The sequence below is a fragment of the Frieseomelitta varia genome, unplaced genomic scaffold (genome assembly GCF_011392965.1).
Source record: "Frieseomelitta varia isolate USP_RPSP 00005682 unplaced genomic scaffold, Fvar_1.2 scaffold_625, whole genome shotgun sequence".
Classification (NCBI taxonomy): Eukaryota; Metazoa; Arthropoda; class Insecta; order Hymenoptera; family Apidae; genus Frieseomelitta; species Frieseomelitta varia.
This window is the reverse complement of record NW_025110396.1, coordinates 38,504-57,131: the sequence shown is the minus strand read 5'-3', so window position 1 is coordinate 57,131 and position 18,628 is coordinate 38,504. Positions and strand designations below refer to the sequence as shown.

The window sequence follows — 18,628 nt, the reverse complement described above, 5'->3', positions numbered from 1 at the left end:
TTTTTTTTTCGGGAAAAAAAAAAAAAAAAAAAAAAAAAAAGAAAAAAAAACGAAGCTTGAAAACGGCATGCATGGCTACACGCTAACTCGAACGTGCAGAGCGAGCGTGGAGATCGTGGCTCCTGCACGCGTGTACAGGGTGGTACTGGGTGTTGTATTTAGATTAACGTGCACATTGCATGCAGCGCGTGCCGCACGCGCGCATTCTCTTTATGCAACCAACACACGGGCGCGGCGGCGGAGGACATGCTTCGAAATAGTTACAGACGAGTGGTCTGGGCGAAGAAAGAAACACAGGTATGTACACGGTATATAAAGTAAATGTAAAAGTTGGCCGATCAAAGATACACAGTCAAAAACCTTTGGTCCAATCCTTATAGTAAGGCAGTACATTTTTACGGATTTAAAGTCGAGCAGAGAGAGAGAGAGAGAGAGAGAGAGAGAGAGAGAGAGAGAGAGAGAGAGAGAGAGAGAAAGAGATAGATAGATAAATAGATAGATAGAGAGAGAGAGACAGAATGAGAGTGTGTGTGTGTGTAAATAATTACACAAAGACAGAGATAAAGAGAAAGAGCGTAAAGGGTGAGAGAAAGGAAAAAGAAAGAGGAACAAGGGCACGTGTACAGAGACGTGTCTGTGTGTGTATGTGGAACAAAATAACAACGTCGAATTGATTCTCGAAAGAGGAAGAGGAAAAAAAAGAAAAAAAGAAAGAAAATTCTGGACTTTGATGAAGCAAGGGTGTCGGCGAGCTGTGAATCAAATCCACAAGAAATGGAAAGACGAGACGCAATGTGAGACGCGAGAGTCGAACAGACACGGAATGATCAAATAAAAAATGAGGATGACAATGAGATGACGATGATCGAAATGATGCGCGTATCAAAAGCACAGCGAACGTTCCAAACGACTGCAACAAATCATAATGTAACGAAACAAGCAATGAAACTTCTTCTTTTTCTTTTTTTGTATATCCGAAATGTTCGAAAATATCTACAGGTTGATTTTCCGTTAAATAACTCGACGAATGTTCTCTGGAGAAAAAAAGCAAGTGGTGGAAAAAAAGAAATCGTGCGATCTGTATCGTCGAGTTATTTGAAGATTGCGAATTGCACGGGTCGATTTTGCCAAGTCTTTCTTCTCTTTTTTTTTTAATCTTTTTTTTCTTTTTTTCTTTAACTCATTTGCATTACGAATGTTGGCGACGTTTGTCCTTTTGAACTCCGACGTTTCGTTAATCGGCGTTAAACAGAGCAAAAGTAAATATCGTTGAAAGCGATCCTACAAAGTGGTCCTGCGGTTCGTTGGATATTTGCGAAATGCAAATGGGTTGATCGATGAATAACTCGACGAATTTTCGTTCGACGAAAGCAAACACAGAGAGAGAGAGAGAGAGAGAGAGAGAGAGAGAGAGAGAGAGAGAGAGAGAGAGAGAAAATACGGCGGACGTTGTCGAGGACAACGTAGACCGACAGACAGTTCTTTCTCTTCTCTCCCCGTACATAGATGCATGTGTCTTTTCTTAAACAACGGTCGGCGAATCGCGCGGATGACAGGATCGAGTGGAGGAGCGAGCGGTTGCGCATTCGATCACGTGCAACGTCCGAAGAAAACCTCGTCACCGTGATCGTCGCGTTTTCCCTGTGGTCGGAGTCACACGGGCAAACTCAATCCCGGGAAATCCAATGTAAACCTTGTGTGTCGAGAACAGAGACAGGGTTGGGGTTGGGTGGTTGAGGGGAGGGTGGTTAAGGTTACACACCTTACTATAAGAAATGGATTGGAACGAGTGTGTCTGACGAGTGTGTCGAGATTCGTTCGTCGAAACTAACCTCGTTTCGTTTTCGAAGAGAGAAACAACGCGCGGTATATCGAGAGTCAGTCAAACGACGTTAGTAAGTCTTGGTACCAACGGTCAAAAAAAAAAAAAAAATTTGTCGCAAAAGTTGTGTGTGTGTGTGTATATATATATATATAATACATATATGTATGTATGTATCTAAGAAAGAATAAATTGATAAATACAAGAGTATACAGTGATAACGTAATGTAACAACAAGGAGATTGTTGATGCGAGAAGGCCAAGTGAGAGCTCGTTAAGGCGCGTAGCGCGTAGCACAACAGCCGAGGATTTTTGCGCGCTTTCATGAACCCGCGCGGGAGAGAAAACAAATGTGTTTTTTTTCGTGCGTGTCGAGTATGTTCTCTGCCGGTACGTGTCGGGTCTGAAAAAGCGGCTGGGATATAGCGGGATAACGAATAACAAAGCTCTAGAACTACGTTACGTTCAACGAGTCGAGGCACCAGCTGTAAACAGATGCACGTGGTGGCATTTAGGCGGGACAGGGTATTGTAATCCTTGCAACAGGTCGAGTCAGTAGATTCACAGCCCTGACAATTAAGCTCTTAATGCTCCTTCTAAATCCAACAACTGACTATCGCTTGATACGTAGCTTTTTTCTTTTTTTTTTTTTACTGATACGCTACTACTGATACGACTCGTTGCGTGGCTTCTAGTTGTAATTCTTAGACACGTGGTTAGATGTTATCCATCAGCTTTACGTGTATCTAACTTTTGCGTAACATTGTGGCTAAAATATAGACTGAGAAGAAAAAAGAAAAAGAGAAATACACGAAAAGAAGAGGACGTTTCCTGAGCGAGTAAAACAGTTTGAAAAATTTGAATAAAAAAATTGAAGCGATCAATTTGTTCAGCCTCGACTCATTGAGCGTAACGTAGATATCGATGGTACGTTTAGACTAAACAAACGCACCGTGAAATGCAAACAACGCAACGCGACTAGAGGATTCCTGTTCCAAGTGTGTAGATACACGCGCGTGCTAAACATACACATATATACTTTGATCCGTGTAATTTTTGACATTACGCAACATGTATTTGAACGTTGGATCGTTGCGCGTGACACGATGAATTTATACAAATACGTAACGTTGGCGATCATTCGGGAAAAGTGCTGCTAAATCAATAAAATTTCACTTCACCGACCTGCTTCCATGCTCTGATTGTAATTCAATCGATCAATTAATTTCAGAAAAGCTACGAATCTTCGGCTATTTCATTCATGGCAATCGTCTAATAATCACGTTCTTAGCACGATATTAAGGTATTTACGAATCAAAGTAGGCGTATGTTCGATACACTTGCCCTTTTTAACTCTCGGATAGCGAAAGCTACGTTTCACATTTGTTAATATAAATTGCAAGTATTATCGTGTCGCGGTTAATTACGAGTATCAACGTATCGCCGAGAGTTGATGCACGTTTCGTGTTGATGCCCTATGTATGTACGTATGCAGGTACGTACGATTAATCTCGATCGTAAGAGTGAAACGTCCGCGAGTCAGTAGTACGTACCGGCGCGGGTCAGACAACTCTCGCGAACAGAAAGAGAGAGAGAGAGAGAGAAATTTGTTGGCGTGCGTGAAACTATCTCCAACCTTTTATCGCGACAATTAAAAAACCGAGCTCTATCGCGTGTAAAGAATACATACATACATATATATATATATGTGTGTGTATGTGTGTGTGTGTGTGTACGCATGTATGTATGTATGTATGTATGTATGTACGCCTACGACGACAAGAATTCGCTTGGAAGCGAATCCCCCTCGAAGAATTCCGCCAAACTTCCACGTACGATTTCTTTCTTTGCTTTCTCTCTCGTTACCGCTCAAACACCGTTTCTTTTCTCCTCTGCACAGAAAAAGAAGAAGTAGAAGAAGAAGAAACAAAAAAGAAGAAGAACGAAGAATTTGGCAAAATGCTTCGAGCGTCGTGAAGGATGAACAGTTATATGAACAATATGTGACGACTTGTGCGGCAGACATCATACCGACGAAAGGAATATATATATAGTATGTATATATATATATATATATATATATATATAAACAGATGTATATCTGAGTATGTGTGTGCGTGCGTGCGTGTACGTGTGAATACGTATATCTGGATACAGTGGCCACGGTGTAAATGTACATGTGTATCGCGTGTCACGTCAGGGTATATATGAATATTTATATATATATATATATATACATATACATATACAATGAATATTTATATATATATATATAGAGGTTGTGTATATATATATATATGGTATATAAGATAGTACAGAATAATAATGGTAATAATAACGGTAATAATAATAATAATAATAATGGTAATAATAAAAAAGTAGAAATATTAATAATAATAATAATAATAATAACAATAATAATAATAATTAATAATTTATAAATATATGAATCAGTAAAAAATTACTCGTGACTGGTCTGTATGGCCTCCTTGAAGTTAGTACTCCACTTCCAGCCATACTAAAAAATTAATATCATATTCACTATCTGTTGCCTGTAACCTGCGTTCTATAGTTCTTATTAAAAAGGAAAAGTAGAGATATATATATATATATAGAAAGGAAAAGTATATATATATATACGTATAATACAGAGAGAAACATTATTTCTTTTAATCGACAAACAGTCTAATTGAAAGATCGCTGGTCTGCGTAACCCGCGTCGCTTGTTACGTATAGCACTCGTATAGCATATATAATATATATGGGACCACGTAGAAATGGCAAAGCGTCATCATCATCATCATCATCATCATCATCATCATCATCATCATCATCATCATCATCATCATCATCATCATTATCATCGTTAGAGCTGATCGAACTTCTCGCTTCGCTCGTATATACTATCGGAAAGAGAGAAACAGAGACAGACAGACAGACGGATGGACGAAGGAACGATATACCACGCAAATACATACATATATACGTACGTATGTATGTCAGTTCTCGCGTCCAGTCCGCTGGCTCTAAATTCGTCTCTTTCGAACGAAGACTTTTGACAAGTCTGACAAAAAAAAAAAAAAAAAAAAAAAAAAACAAGAAAAAGGAAAAAGATATACATTTACATCGTCGTAACGTACCATATTAAATAGATGGGAACAAACGCTCTTTGATTCTCGTCGCGACGCAGATTTCTTTTTCTTTCCTTAAGTCACAACTAACACTGAAAATGATCTGACAAAACACGGTCGCCGGCACTCGCGGTCATTCGAAACAGAAGAAAGGGGGAGAGAGAGAAAAAAAAAGGAAAGAAAAAACGGAGCAGAGAAAAATTGGGAGAGAGAGAGAGAGAGAGAGAGAGAGAGAAAGAGACAGAGAGAAAGACAGAGAGAGAGAGAAAACTTTCGGCTTTCGTGGCTCGACGACCAAGACTCGTTTTGTCACATCATACACTGCTAAATGTATAAAAATATATCTATACTATCGGGAATACAGCAAACACTGAAAATATATTGGTTATGGGGGTTGATCAGGGGTGGAGGGGTCCATGTCACAAAAAAAAAGAGACACAAGTTGGAGGAAGATTCACGCGATTCGAGAGAAACGCGTATCTATGGCTTTTACTGCCCCAATCCTTTACCTCTAGAGCAACGAGACCTCTTGTTTTCTTTCTTTCTTCTGGTCGCTGAACAGCCAGGTAGCGACGGTAGGTTCTCGGTACGAGAGACGAGCCGCTCGTCTCGTATCGAGGAAAGGTTTACATTAGATTTCAATTCAAGGAACGAAAGACCAAGAGATCCATGGATCCAACGAAGATCCTTCAACGCGAGGAAATGGTATGTATGTTCGCGAGTTTGAAGTCACAGAGAAGGCACTGCAGGCACGAGATTGTCCCGAAAGAGACTAAACTGATTGTGAGACCGATTCTTTTTACCCCTTCGGACATTAGGCGAGTCAAGCAGAGTGTGTATTTCGGTGGCACGGCTTTCGCAGTGTGTTTTGTGCCGACTGCGTGTGAAACGTTACAAACGTGTATGTTTGCTGCGTGTACTTGTGTGTACGCGTGTGCGTGTGTGTACGACTGCGTGTGCGTGTGTGTGTGTGTGTACCCCGTCGTTTGTAAGTATTAGGACACCCGACAGGATATTCACGTTAGAAAGCAAAGGTTCGAACCAAAGTCCAGAACTTTGGACTTGTACAAGATGATGTGGAACAAGAGAGTTTGAAGAAACTGCCTATGAAAATGATAAGATTCTAGAGAGAAATACAGTACACGGCAGAATTGATGAATAGAATCGTCACAGGATGTTTTTATCGGTGATGAGAAGTAATTATTATTACGTTTCTTACAAAAAAGTAAATTTGGTTCTTGCCAAAAATTGCCATACACATTCGTTACACAGACAGTCGGCTAGGCTCTTACAGGTTCTAATAATTAGACTACGCAAACACATATTCTGATCCTTGATCAAAGGATTGATCAACATTACGTTGTCAAACGTAACTGACGAGGTGAGAAAAAGATCAGGAGCATGGTACGAAACTGATTATTTCAAGTTTCAAATTGATTCTTCATAAGTGTCCTAATACTTATGAACGAGGGTGTACATACAACACGCATACAGAATACACGAGAGTGTGTGTACCAATACTAAAATTACGATATGTATATATACATATAGTTATAAATATATATGTGTAGACAAAGTTCTATGTCACTCGTTGCATGCGCTGTTTAGCATAATGGGATATACGGGGTAAGCGGTGGTCGGATTATTAAACGTTTCAAACGTCACTGCAAAAAATACCACATATCGTCTTACTCGATTAGGCCAAGATAGATCTACAAAGCATGAAGTGATGTATCTCTGACGCTACTCGCTCATTTCTCAAACAACGAGAAACTGTATCCGCAAAAAAAAAATAAAATCGCAGACCCCCGAGTCGTCGAGAGGATTCTACTCTGGATCGCGCGTGTGATCCCTGTACACACGCTCGTGATTTTCTCGAGAAGCTGCTGCTTTTTGTGGCCGGTCGCGTGTAAAGTTCTCTTTCGTTTGCGAATACGACATATACGAGAAAGGAATCCATAGATCGACAAAATCTGCTCAACGACAATTTCTCGACACGATCGCGCAAATGTCCCACGAGGAAATACACAATGCGACACTGCGTTTCTCTTGTCCCGTGTCGAGTGCCTTTTTGTCATCAATGATACGCGAACACTTTGCATGTTTTTTTTCCTTTTTTTTTTTTTTTTTGGCAAATTAAAGGCTTCTTTCGTTCTTCATTCTTTTTCGGAAGGGGGCAGAGAGGTTCCCAAAGCGCGACAAAATTGGATCACTCTAGGATCGGTTGTTTTCGGAGGTTTTTTTTCACTCGGGGAAGATTTCCATGCATCGGGCATCACTCGGGAATAGGGAATAGCATGAGAAAAAACGAGGATCCAGATTTCGGGGCGTTTCGGGATCGGGATGTGGACAAATAAACGGATAGTCTGATAAAGACGGGATAGAAAGAGAGAGAGAGAGAGAGAGAGAGAGAGAGAGAGAGAGAGAAAGTGAGAGACAGACAGACTAGATAGATAGATAAATAGATAGATAGATAGATAGATAGACAGATAGATAGATAGATAGACAGAGTGAAACTGAAAGAGAAAAAGAAACAAAAGACAGCGAGCGAGCGAGCGAGCGGGGGCAAATGAAGCGTTACCTTGGAATGTTGAGCGGAGGTCGGTGTTATCGGTGGCGTTTCCTCGGCGTCTACGCTCGCTGCTGCGTTTGGTAATCGCTGCTCCTGCACCGACGCCAAACTGTGAAACAACACACGGGCAATGGTTCATTTTCAACGAACGCCAGCGCCAATCTTTCCGCTCGTTTGTTTCTCCCCCAAATGGAATTCTGCGCCTCGAAAGTACAGTAAGCCTCGTAATCATCGAGTTACGACCTTTCGTCGCCTTTCCAACCGCTGCGCTTGCGCGAAAATTTTTGCTGCTCGTTCGTGTTTCGTCAAGATCCGTTGGAACGACGAAATAATTGGAAAAGTCTCGAACGGCCTTGACTCGATGATCGGCGACTGTAGAGCAACGTTACGTACCGTTTGAGCGTCACGAGGGTACTGGTGAGCTTTTTGCAACGCTTCAACGCCGACTCCAGTCGCTCTGGCTCCTCCTTGAGGAACTTCTCCGCTCGTACGACCATCTCCATCTCAGAACTCAACAAACCCTTCATACCTTCCTGAAGACTCGGGAATCGCACCTTCAGATCAGCCACCGTTTTGCTAAAACGAGAGAAGGGAGGGAGACTCTCGTAATCTCGAGATTACGTGAAAGACGTGGTAAAAGGTTGGCGGTGCAATGCAAAGTGTAACATCTCTCTCGATGAAACGAAGAGGATTGATTCTACTTCTAGCGTGTCCTCTCTTTACCTGGATTTGCTCATTATCAAGGCCATGTTTTCCACGTCCGACATGTTGACCCTCGTCTTCCTGTTGATGACGTTGCCACGCAGTTCCTCCACCGTGTTCTCCAGCTCGCTGAAAGTAGCAGATCGTGTGTCGATCACTGCTCGAGTTGAGAATGAGAGCAGTCGAGGGAGACACGGGAGAGTAAAAACGAGAAACACGTACGTCAGATCTTTTACCAGCCTCAGCATCTCCTGCCTGTAGAGGTCTTCCTCGCGGCTCAGTCGAATCTTCTCCGCGTCCCAGGCTGCGTCACCGCACGACAGCAACATTGTTCTACAATGTACACACATTGAAATTAGAAACACGGCGTGCGACAGAATTCCTAGGTTGTCACTTGTTATTGTTGTCGTTTTTTTTTTTTTTTTTTTTTTTCATCTTTTGTCGTCTCTCGATCGAGGAGTGACGCTGGTGAGTATAGAGCGCAGAGCGATTGATTTGCCCACCTGATGGTGAAGAACGTGTCCAATATAGTCTCCCGTATGGTGTGCGCCTGGGTTTGAGACATGCGCCTCAGATTTCGCACTTCCTGCTTCAAGTCCTTCGCCTTTCTCTGCAGGCCGCGCAGTTGATTGTACATTTCCGGTGTTAGCGCCATGTCCCGATAGACGTATTGGCCGCCGACCAGCGCTGCCGGTTTCGGTGGCGGAGTCGGTTTGTGCCTGTCTCTCTCTGAAAACGATTCGTCGGTCGAGCGTCAGCCACCATCGTCCTCGTCGTCGTTGTCGGCTTTGCACGATATTATTATTACCGTGCCCGCGTCTAATTGTAAGTATAAGTGGATAATCAAGCGGTGGAACTTCCGCCCGTTGAACCGTGCGAGAATCGTTCGGCTTGTTCTTTCATCGTCGTTTTCCTGCCAATGGGAAGTCTGGTAGTTGGAAGAAACCGTTGCTCGAGATGGGAGACGTGCGATTGGGAATCAACTTGCGATTCGAGGGATCGTGGCGTGTACAGAAATCGATTCGATACTCCAGTATCCGGTTCCAACCGGACTCGGTTCGAATTTTTGAAATTTCCCCGGCGACTCGCTTTGGAAACTCGCGCGAACAAACATTTATTTGGAATGTTCTACTTGAGTGGTCGGTACCGCGTCTACTGTCAACGATGTTTCAATGTACAGGATAAATAGAAAAAAGGGTAGTCGTAACTTTTTAGGGTAGATGGTGAAAAAAAGAAAAAAAAGTCCTGACAAACATGAAACTGTGAATTTTTGAAACGCTTGGTTTATTAAGAAAGACCTTTCTTTTCTTTTTCATGTTCCGGCTATCGAGTATTGTCCTGGCACCCTACAAGTTACAAACCCTTTTTTCCTACTCATCCCATAGCCACTTGTCGTTGATTAACGCGACGTTTTTCGCACGATCAAAGAGGCGGGCTGGTGCGTACGAACTGGAGTGGAGTGGAGTGGAGTGTACGGAGGAAGGGAATGTGACACGTCGTACAATTTTCGCTGTCATTTCTGTCGTTACGACTTTTATTGGTTAGGCGATGAAAGAGCTACGAAGAGGGCAGGGATCGAGAGGGACGAGATAAGTGGACGGTGATGGGGCGATGGTACCTTGGCCGTGGACGGTGAAACGATCATGCGTGTACGTTTTACAGGACGTTTTACCTCTGTAGCGAGTGAGTTATCCTCTCGAGTCCCAGGATAATCTCCCATCTAATTTATAGAAACTGTGCGATCGAGCGAGGTGAGCTGCGTCGAAAAACGTTTCTTTTAGATCGCCGGTTTACATTGCGAGTTGCGTGCAAATTTTTACATTGGTATTTAGAAAATTTAACGGCAATTGGATTAAAAAACAATTAGTAGAAAGCAGCACTCGCACGCTGTTTGAACACTTCCCATGTCCCATTCGCAATTTCGCGCACGGCGATCGCGACGTCGCTTTTCCAACGCACTCTCCCAACGATCGTCGCACACGCAGGCGGCAGACCGTGTGCATCTAGGATTAAACGGTGCGTCGCTGGGTCGACGAGCGGTTAAGAGACAACAGAAGAAACATACACCGTACCTGCATGTATTTAACACAACACAGAATTGCGGACCAAAAACCGAACGAAACAAATGAGAGGGGGAAAGAACGGCTGGAAAGAGAGAAGGGTGTAGAGAACGAGCGACCAATATAGGTTAATTCGCATGAACAGAAGTGGAGGTAACGAGACACACAAGGTGGACACAGGTTCGAAGCGTAAAAACACGAAACAGGTTTACCTTGCGAAGACATCCTCGGCAACGTGGAGGATTTGATCGCTGGTTTCGTTGGTTTTGTGTCCGCTAGTTGCGATGGAAGGCATTGCACGAGAAGTCGTTAGAGATTATTGCGTTAGTATCAACTACTCGGGGTTGAGGATCTTTACCCTCTCTCTCTCTCTCTCTTTCTTTCTTTCTCTGAATACGTTTTTACCCTATGATGCTTGAGAGAGAGAGAGAGAGAGAGAGAGAGAAAACGGTGGAGCTGCGAGGCACTCTTAATCCGCCGGGTTTGAACTAGGCCCGATATCCGTGCGGTTACCGATCGATCTGTAATTACAGGGTAGAGAGAGAATAGATCGTCAGCAATTTTCTTTCCCCGGCTGGCGATTAAGCCAAGAACGCTGTTGACCCAGCTGGACTCTCGTATAATTTCGACAATAACCACCGGCTCTCTATAGCACGATCTCTATAGCCATTAATATCCGAATAATTATTCATAATGGAATTTTCATTTCATTTCGAATACGGTGGAAAGCCCGTGCAGCGCAGATGGAGATAGGGTGTCGGAAAAAAAAGAAGATTAAATTTAAGAAAATTTGACAGACGACAGAGTTAAATTGACTAAATTAAATTAAATTAAATTAAATTAAAGATCCTTTTGTGATCCTTTTACTTAATAATCCAACGATCCAATGATTCCACGAAGGAAATTCGCAGCTCCACCCTGTCTTTCTTTCTTTTCGGTCATTTTTCGAAAAAAACAGTGGCTCGATTCTCCGAGAGGAGCGTGCTTACAATTGGCAAAACGTATCGTGTATATAATATATATATGTATGTATAATTTGATAAAATGAGCGTTGACGGTTTACCTGCGTGCTGCGGGGAATGCTGCTTGGGGGAATTCATGTCTGGTGGCTCGTCACTGAAGGACACTGACTTTTCAAACGACACCGACTTGTCTGGAATAGAGGATGATCAGAGCATGTTTCTTGTGACTCACGTGCTAAAGAAGGCTTTTTTTTTTTTTCTTTTCTTTTGGTTACAGCGAACGGGCGTGCGCGCAACAAACCTTCGAAACGAAAGAAAATGGTGCTAAACGGTCGAGGCGTAGTCGAAAGTAAATGCAACGAGTTTTTCGTGCATCGATCGGAGGGGAACGAAAAATGTACGCGGCTAACCCTCCGTCAAACGTGGCTGGAATCTGCTTCGCGTTTGTCGTCTCAATCGAGAAAATAAGTATGAAATAAACAAGTCGAGATCTATAACAAATTTAGAACGAGTTAACCGCGAGCTTTAAAAATTTCGCCCGTGCAAAATTCAGAATAAAATCAAACACCTTAAATGTCATTGCCATTTTGTCATCTCTATACATTTATTACTTGCTTGGTTTCTGTACAAAAAAAAAAAAAAAAGGTTACGATCGAAGAGTCTCATTTAGAAAGAAAAAAAAGAAAAAGAAACGATACGAGATTCGAGCCGAACGAATGCACGGAGGGTTGTTGAAAGAGAAGCTGGTCGTCAGGGCGAAACCGTTACACGACGTTTGCAAGAATTGAATTTGTAAAACGCGATCGACGTTGTACAGAGAAAGAGAGAGAGGCCGGCCGGCGATCGCGACGAAAGTAAGGAGGATCGGTGCAAATCGGTGCGACTTTGCGCGTCAAGATGCGCGCGGGCGGCATTGTGCTGGACGATGCAAAAGAAAAACCAGAAAGAAGCATGGTGTGAAAGTTGTGGCGTGAGAGAAAGACGGAGAAAGCGGCGTGCAGTGCGCGGATTGCGCGATCGTATGGCAAAAGAACGGAAAAAGAAAAAAAAGAGCCAAGAGAATGCGTGCGATTGGTGCACGGGTATAAAATAGGAGAGAAACGTGTATATCTTGTGAACCGCACCTTTGCCTAATTTTGGTGGTTTTACGTCAGTCCTTAAGTACGAGTCATCTGTAACGGCAGGTTGAGACACTTGAATTTTACAAAGGAGAACCGTTTTAATCACACTGGTTAAACGTAGGGCACTATTATAAAGTTTATATAAGTAACAGTAGTAACAAGTAGTAGCAGTAGCGATAATAATAAGAATAATAAGAAAAATACTAAGAGTAATAATATATATGTAAGAATATAAGAATAATATAAGAACAATAACAAATATATTATATATACATATGCACATATGTATGTATATATGTATATATATATATATATATATATATATATAAAACAGCGGTTACAGTGATTCGAAGAAAAAAAAAAAAAAAAAAATAGAAGATAGAAGAAGATGAAGAAGACACACCTGGCAATGAGGCAGAGCTGGAGCTAGAGTGTTTGTCGAACTCGTCCCCGGCGCCTGGTGTGTGCGTCAGTCGGAATAACAAAGCAGTTGTACAGCAGGGTTCAGGAAACTTAAACATCGCGTTACGACACGTGGCAGTGGTACCGTATCTTTTTTTCGTTTAAAAAAAAAAAGAAACGAACTCTACTTTCTATCGTAGAAACTTGTATACAATATATACTTTTCGTTTCTCGTTCCGTCTCGTTCCGTTTCGACGTGATTTTTCGACGAACGTCGTTTTAGCGGCGTGCCACTGCCACTGGCATAAACGCGTGGCGCGAAAAAAACGTATTGTTACATCTAAACGAAGACGCAGCTTCGCAGACAGCCACGGGTGTCTGTTCCGCTGCTCCCTCCGGCGCGAATCGACCGCCGATTCGTACATCCGACAAATATCTAAAGAAGGACGACAGAATCGAGAGAGAGAGAGAGAGAGAGAGAGAGGGGGGGGGGAGAGAACGCGCTGAATAGGAATACGATTGATACTAGAAGCTAATTGTAAGGGCCGGACGCAGCATTCACGCAGAGAGAGAAAGAGTGAGAGGCGGTAAAGCGTCGCAGAATGAAACACCGTTTCGAGACGAAACGAGCCAACGCCTCTAAGTGTGTCCAAGTGCGACGAAAGATCGGATGATCGGGAAAGAAAAGAAAACGGCGAAATGTTTCGCTTCCAACGAGAGGGGCGTGGAAAGTTGGTCCTTCCACCCTCGCGGGAGAGAGCGAACGCGGAAACTGTGAAAACAAATTTCACGAGGGTTGAGAGAAGATGGTAGATGGACGGCGAAATGGAAAGAAGAAAAGAAAAAAAGAGAAATGTAAACGCGGTAAACCAAGTGACGAACGTTCCTTTCGCAGACGAGAGAAAGAATGAGAGAGAGAGAGAGAGAGAGAGAGAGAGAAAGGGAGAGAGAGAAAGAGAGAGAACCGAGGGCAGCGCGTCCAAATGGAGGAGAAATATCTAACGCAGACTATTAGTGTTTGAGCTAACGTCGGTCGGTGGAATCTGTGACGATGCGAGTGAACGGGGGGTGGGTGGGTGGGGGTGGGGTTTACGTACCTGGCCCTCTCGCGTATGGATCGCGTCCCGCGGGAACTTGCAGGTAATCACGGGGCGATGGGCTGGTGTGCGGTGCGTGGGTCAGGGCCTTCTGCACCAGACCCGTCAGGTTCGCCAGCTGCCTCTCCATGTGCTCTACCCTTATCCTAGAGAAGGAATTGAGCGAGTTTCGAATGACTGTTTGGACATTGGTGGTTCAGACAGCACAGAGCGTTGTCCGTCGACGTCTTTAGACACTCGCTTCGAGAAAACCTTCGACATCGACTGTTTCTCGAAGACGCAGAGATATTTCGCGAAATTTAGATCGAAGGACAGGCAACAACGTTCGCGACGCAGGTGCTGTCTGAAATGCTTGTCGTATACTAACGAAGAAATGAAAAATCTAGAGTCTAAAGTCGGACATGGCGTGTCTTTCGAGAAAGCGTTCCATAGGATGCACGTATGCATAGATGTACAATATCAATAAAATATCAATTGTCGGTAACGAGAAGGAACCGCGTGCAACGTTCGTTCCGCGTAACGACTAACCTCGCGACGACTTCTAAAAAAAGAGAGAGAGAGAGAGAGAGAGAGAGAGAGAGAGAGAAAAAGCCTACGTCGCGAGAACGCTATGCACAAAAGCGCTCAGATACACATTCTCTCTACGACCGCTAGTCGGCATGCTACATTCCACACGGGGTCTGTGTATTCTCACGTACACAGTGCCGAGCCGTCCTCCGGGCGAAAGGGTCGTTAATTTTCGCCCCTAAAATTCCCGTCCTTTCGATCGGACACGGCCGCGTGCACATTCTGCATTCGAAAAAAGTTTCTGGATCGACGCTGTTTTTTTTTCGTTCAAACGAAACGAAAGTTTCGCCCTCGTGAATACGGTTTTTACTCGGATTTGGTGTTACGGCGTTTGAATATACTTTTACGGCCCACGTCGAGAATGTTTACGAGCTTTTATATACGTTTTTGTGTGTGTATGTCTGTGTATGAGAAGTAGAGATTTTTCTGTCGAATTGCAAGTTGCAAGTTAAAAGAGCCAAACTCCTCTAAACGCGAACTGAAAGTTTCATCTCGAGTGACCGGTGCCGTTCGAGACAAAGTGGCGGCCGAGTTGACTCGACGACTAAAGCGTTAAAATTTCCATCAGAGACGTTAAAGCGAAAGAAACGGGAAATCTTTGAAATTCTAAATAGGGCGAGCAAAATTTAATTTACGCATTTGACGAAGAATCGTCCAAGTCTTTAAAAACACAATGTTTCGTATCGATAAAGTATCTAACATTCAAATGGTCATTTTGACCATTTTGGTAGTTCTAGTGTCGAGACAATCGATCGATGATCACGTTTATTGTATTCTCCGTATATCGTATGTTGGATTCGTAGATATCGCACGCTGCTGTCCAAGGAGGATGAAGCAATGTCGATCGATCGATCGATTCAACGTCAAGAAGACGTTATTCGAAAAAGTTACTCGAGAGAAAGGAGGAGCAACGCGTTGCCAATTAATTTTCAAGCGATCTTTCCCTTCAAGTTGATTGCACTTTATTATATAATTTCAGCCGCTTTTATCGCAATTGGTTTACTCAGGTCTTAAGCTGGCTAATCTAAAGTTTACGCTCGTAACGTAACAAGTTTTTTTCTTTCTTGTGATACGAGATAGTTTAGTTAGTACGCGAAAAATAACAATAAACGAAGCACGAGCGTTGTATCAATTAGTTTAGTATTGGATAATTAATTGCAATCGTCGGTAAGGTCTCAAGTAGACGATGGTAATAAGGCGAGTTACAGTGACCGTGTACTGTCGATGCAGAAACCTTCTTCGATCCACGCGTCTATTCGAGCAGTACGTCGCGGCGCGAGAAAACGTTGCGAACTCTGCGTTCTCCACGTCGAACATAGCCTATCTTTTCCTTTTTTCTCCATGCATGCCTCATGACGCACACTATACACATGCATTGAACGGACGACGCCCGTTCCGAGGGGAGGGGCGGGGGTGGTGGGAGAGAGAGTGTTTCCGAGTTTTTCAACGGCCGAGAACGGAGGTATCGTGTACGTGGTCGGTTTCGAGGCGAGGCTCCCTCGGGTCAATGGAATCGGCGGGAATGTGCCGATCGATGAACTCGAAACGCGGGATATCGTGGAATATTATCCAGCAGGCGCCGGTGGCGACGATGAACCGGGGGTATAAATAACCGGAGGTCGATGGAGGCTAAAGGGAAGCTAGCACACTTTTCACTTTCCCCAGCCGTTACTCTCTCGCGATCCTCCGTGTTCTGCCGTGATCAATTTCTGCCATGGGCAATAGGCACCGTTGCCAAGGCACCAGTGCAAGGGCTGCAAAAAGTACTTGCTGCTTGTTAATTTAATTGGAAGCGTATGTCGAATTTTCTACCTTGTGTCTCCTTGACGCACGACCACGACCACGACCACGACCACGACGTCTCGACGGAGACGTTCGCCAAGGTTAATACGTATAAATTATAAAAAAATGTTTCTCTACACACTTGATTAGTGTGTAGGTACTTCACAGTTACCTACTTTGTTCAATTTTATTTAATTACTTTCATTTATCATTCGCACTGAAGAAGTTGGTTCCTCGACCAACCGGAGACGAAGCGTGCAAGTACTTTTCGCGGCTTCCACCTCCCTCCCCCCCTGAGAACGGCAATCGTGCCGTCTATGAACGTCCATCACGACGAGAACGACGCATTCACAAGCGCATTCGTATATACTTCTAACCAGACGATACAATATATATATATATCGTATGTACGTAGCTTAAGTAGAAACAACCGGCCACGGTCAGACTCGAAGTCTCCTTTCAAAAGAGGAGGATTGAAAGTCTGAATGGAACGTCGGCTAGAGATGCTACTATCGACGATGTTATCGACAAGCATCGACTCGACGTAACACGAGCGATCGAGGCAAGTTTAATGCAAACGACAATGAGAGAACGTTCGCAGAAAATCTACTAGCGGAGGTTTACTACTTTTTATTCGATAAATATGTCACGAGGTTCCAACACCAACGGAACAACTATTATTTATTTCATTTGCGTGTAACGATTTGTCGAGTATGATACGACCTTTTTACAACTGATATACACTCTGATGTATTTACTACTATTTTATTTTCTTTCATCATTTTTTTCTTTTTTTTTTTTTTCTTTTTTGCTATCGACGTTGCCGCTCTGTTCCTCTCTGTTTGGATGTCGTTTGCAAGTCGAGCGACTGCATTGAAAACGAACGAATTTCAACAATTGAGCAACGATGGAAAATGAAGAAAATGAAGAAAATGAACGGTGACGTGCAAAAAGATGACACGTTAGAAAATTCGTAAACTGTGGATATTTAGACAGAATCGTTTGCTAAAGTAAAACTTTAGGAATAGAGATAACTGTTTCTAATAGGTCTAAATCCTCTGTAAATCTCTCTAAATGAGAATTCGCGATTGAGAACTTTTATAGAAAACAGAGTTGACAAATTATCACTCGTGAGCGCGAACAAGGTTTTCATCGACAGCGATTAATAGCATCTCCAGGCCGAGGGCTCGGCTGCTTCCGGTGGCGGCGAAATTTCTACCGGAAACTAGAGAAGGTAGGCTGAGTACCGAGTAGCGTCGTAGCTCTGGCCACCGGGTGGCAAAGGTGGTGGCGCCCCTGGAGGAAACGGGGATCGCGGAGGGCCGGACGGCGGACGACCTGGCGGTTTCACACCGTAAAGGCTGTACGATTCCTCCAACAGCTCCGTATCGCTGCACCACCCACAACAGAGATATACGTATCCGCGCTATCAGCCATCCACCAGTCAACTTTGAGATCGCGACCACGAATTTCTTTTTTCTTTCTTGCTTTCTTGCTTTCTTTTTTTTTTTTTTTTCCGTTTACGTCGCGCACAATGTGTCATCCCGTAGCACGCGCTTTTTGGAGTTCTGTTTTCCATCAGTAGGACAGACTGAGGTTAATTTCCTCAACTGACTTAATATGATTTTCTTCCCGCTTTAACACTCGGATAAATTCTTACCGATTTAATGACAACTTTTTCCTACGACCTCGGTCTATCCTGCATCACGTACGTATACTCGTACGACGTGCAAACAATTTTCACAATTATTTGGAACAAAGTAGTGCGTTTTGACAATCAAATTTGGACGAATTCGTGGATCCCTGGACTCGTTGGGTATTCCCCAAACTAATTCCAAATAATTGCCAAAACGTTGCGTAAATGTCGAAAATGTTGGCGAGAAAGTGAGAAGAATCGTGATAAAACTCGAGATGGGAGAGAGTTTAACAGAGTTTAAGCGTCGCGGAACTCCGGTTACCTGGCTTCCTCGTCGATGACGGGTGTCACTGTTCCCGAGTACTGCGAGTAGTAGGGGTCCTCGTAGCTGCTTCCGGCGCTGTAAGGGCCAGGTGGGTATCTTCCAGTTCCGGAGCCGACTCCTCCGCCTCTTTCCGGACTGCTCATGTAACCGCTTTCCCCGTGCAATCGATCTGTAGAATCGCAAAGGTTAGTAGTACGGCGACGAAGGGGGAGCAACGCAGACTGCCTAACACGGCCGAGAATTGGTCGTTCGATTGTTCCGCGCGTGGAGGGAATTTTGACCCATTGACAGGGCGTCACGATTCGAGAACGAGAAGGTCGTCGATCGATATCGATGCCGTGATAGGGTCGTGAAAGGAAAACGTATCGTCCGGGTCAAGAGCTTTCTCAAGTTAATCTCGCTCCGCGATTTTCTAACCCCGTTTTTTTAAGTGCCACTTTTTTAATTTC

General features: G+C 43.6%; 1 protein-coding gene across 16 annotated transcripts in view; it reads right to left on the bottom strand.

The window, feature by feature from the left end:
• Positions 1-18,628, bottom strand: part of LOC122534678 (coiled-coil domain-containing protein AGAP005037) — a 57,611-nt gene that overhangs the window by 6,126 nt on the left and 32,857 nt on the right. For 4 of the 16 annotated variants that reach the window (XM_043665550.1, XM_043665537.1, XM_043665547.1 and 1 more), the window contains 12 exons: positions 18,177-18,348; positions 17,466-17,621; positions 13,870-14,015; positions 12,774-12,827; positions 12,374-12,442; positions 11,351-11,440; positions 10,500-10,562; positions 8,731-8,956; positions 8,450-8,560; positions 8,249-8,356; positions 7,919-8,101; positions 7,535-7,634 (listed from right to left, as the gene is read on the bottom strand). In XM_043665550.1, coding sequence (XP_043521485.1) covers positions 7,535-7,634; positions 7,919-8,101; positions 8,249-8,356; positions 8,450-8,560; positions 8,731-8,956; positions 10,500-10,562; positions 11,351-11,440; positions 12,374-12,442; positions 12,774-12,827; positions 13,870-14,015; positions 17,466-17,621; positions 18,177-18,348 — 1,478 coding nt within the window. The remainder of the gene's footprint in view (positions 1-7,534; positions 7,635-7,918; positions 8,102-8,248; positions 8,357-8,449; positions 8,561-8,730; positions 8,957-10,499; positions 10,563-11,350; positions 11,441-12,373; positions 12,443-12,773; positions 12,828-13,869; positions 14,016-17,465; positions 17,622-18,176; positions 18,349-18,628) is intronic. The other 12 variants (XM_043665538.1, XM_043665536.1, XM_043665552.1 and 9 more) reach the window with 12 other exon arrangements.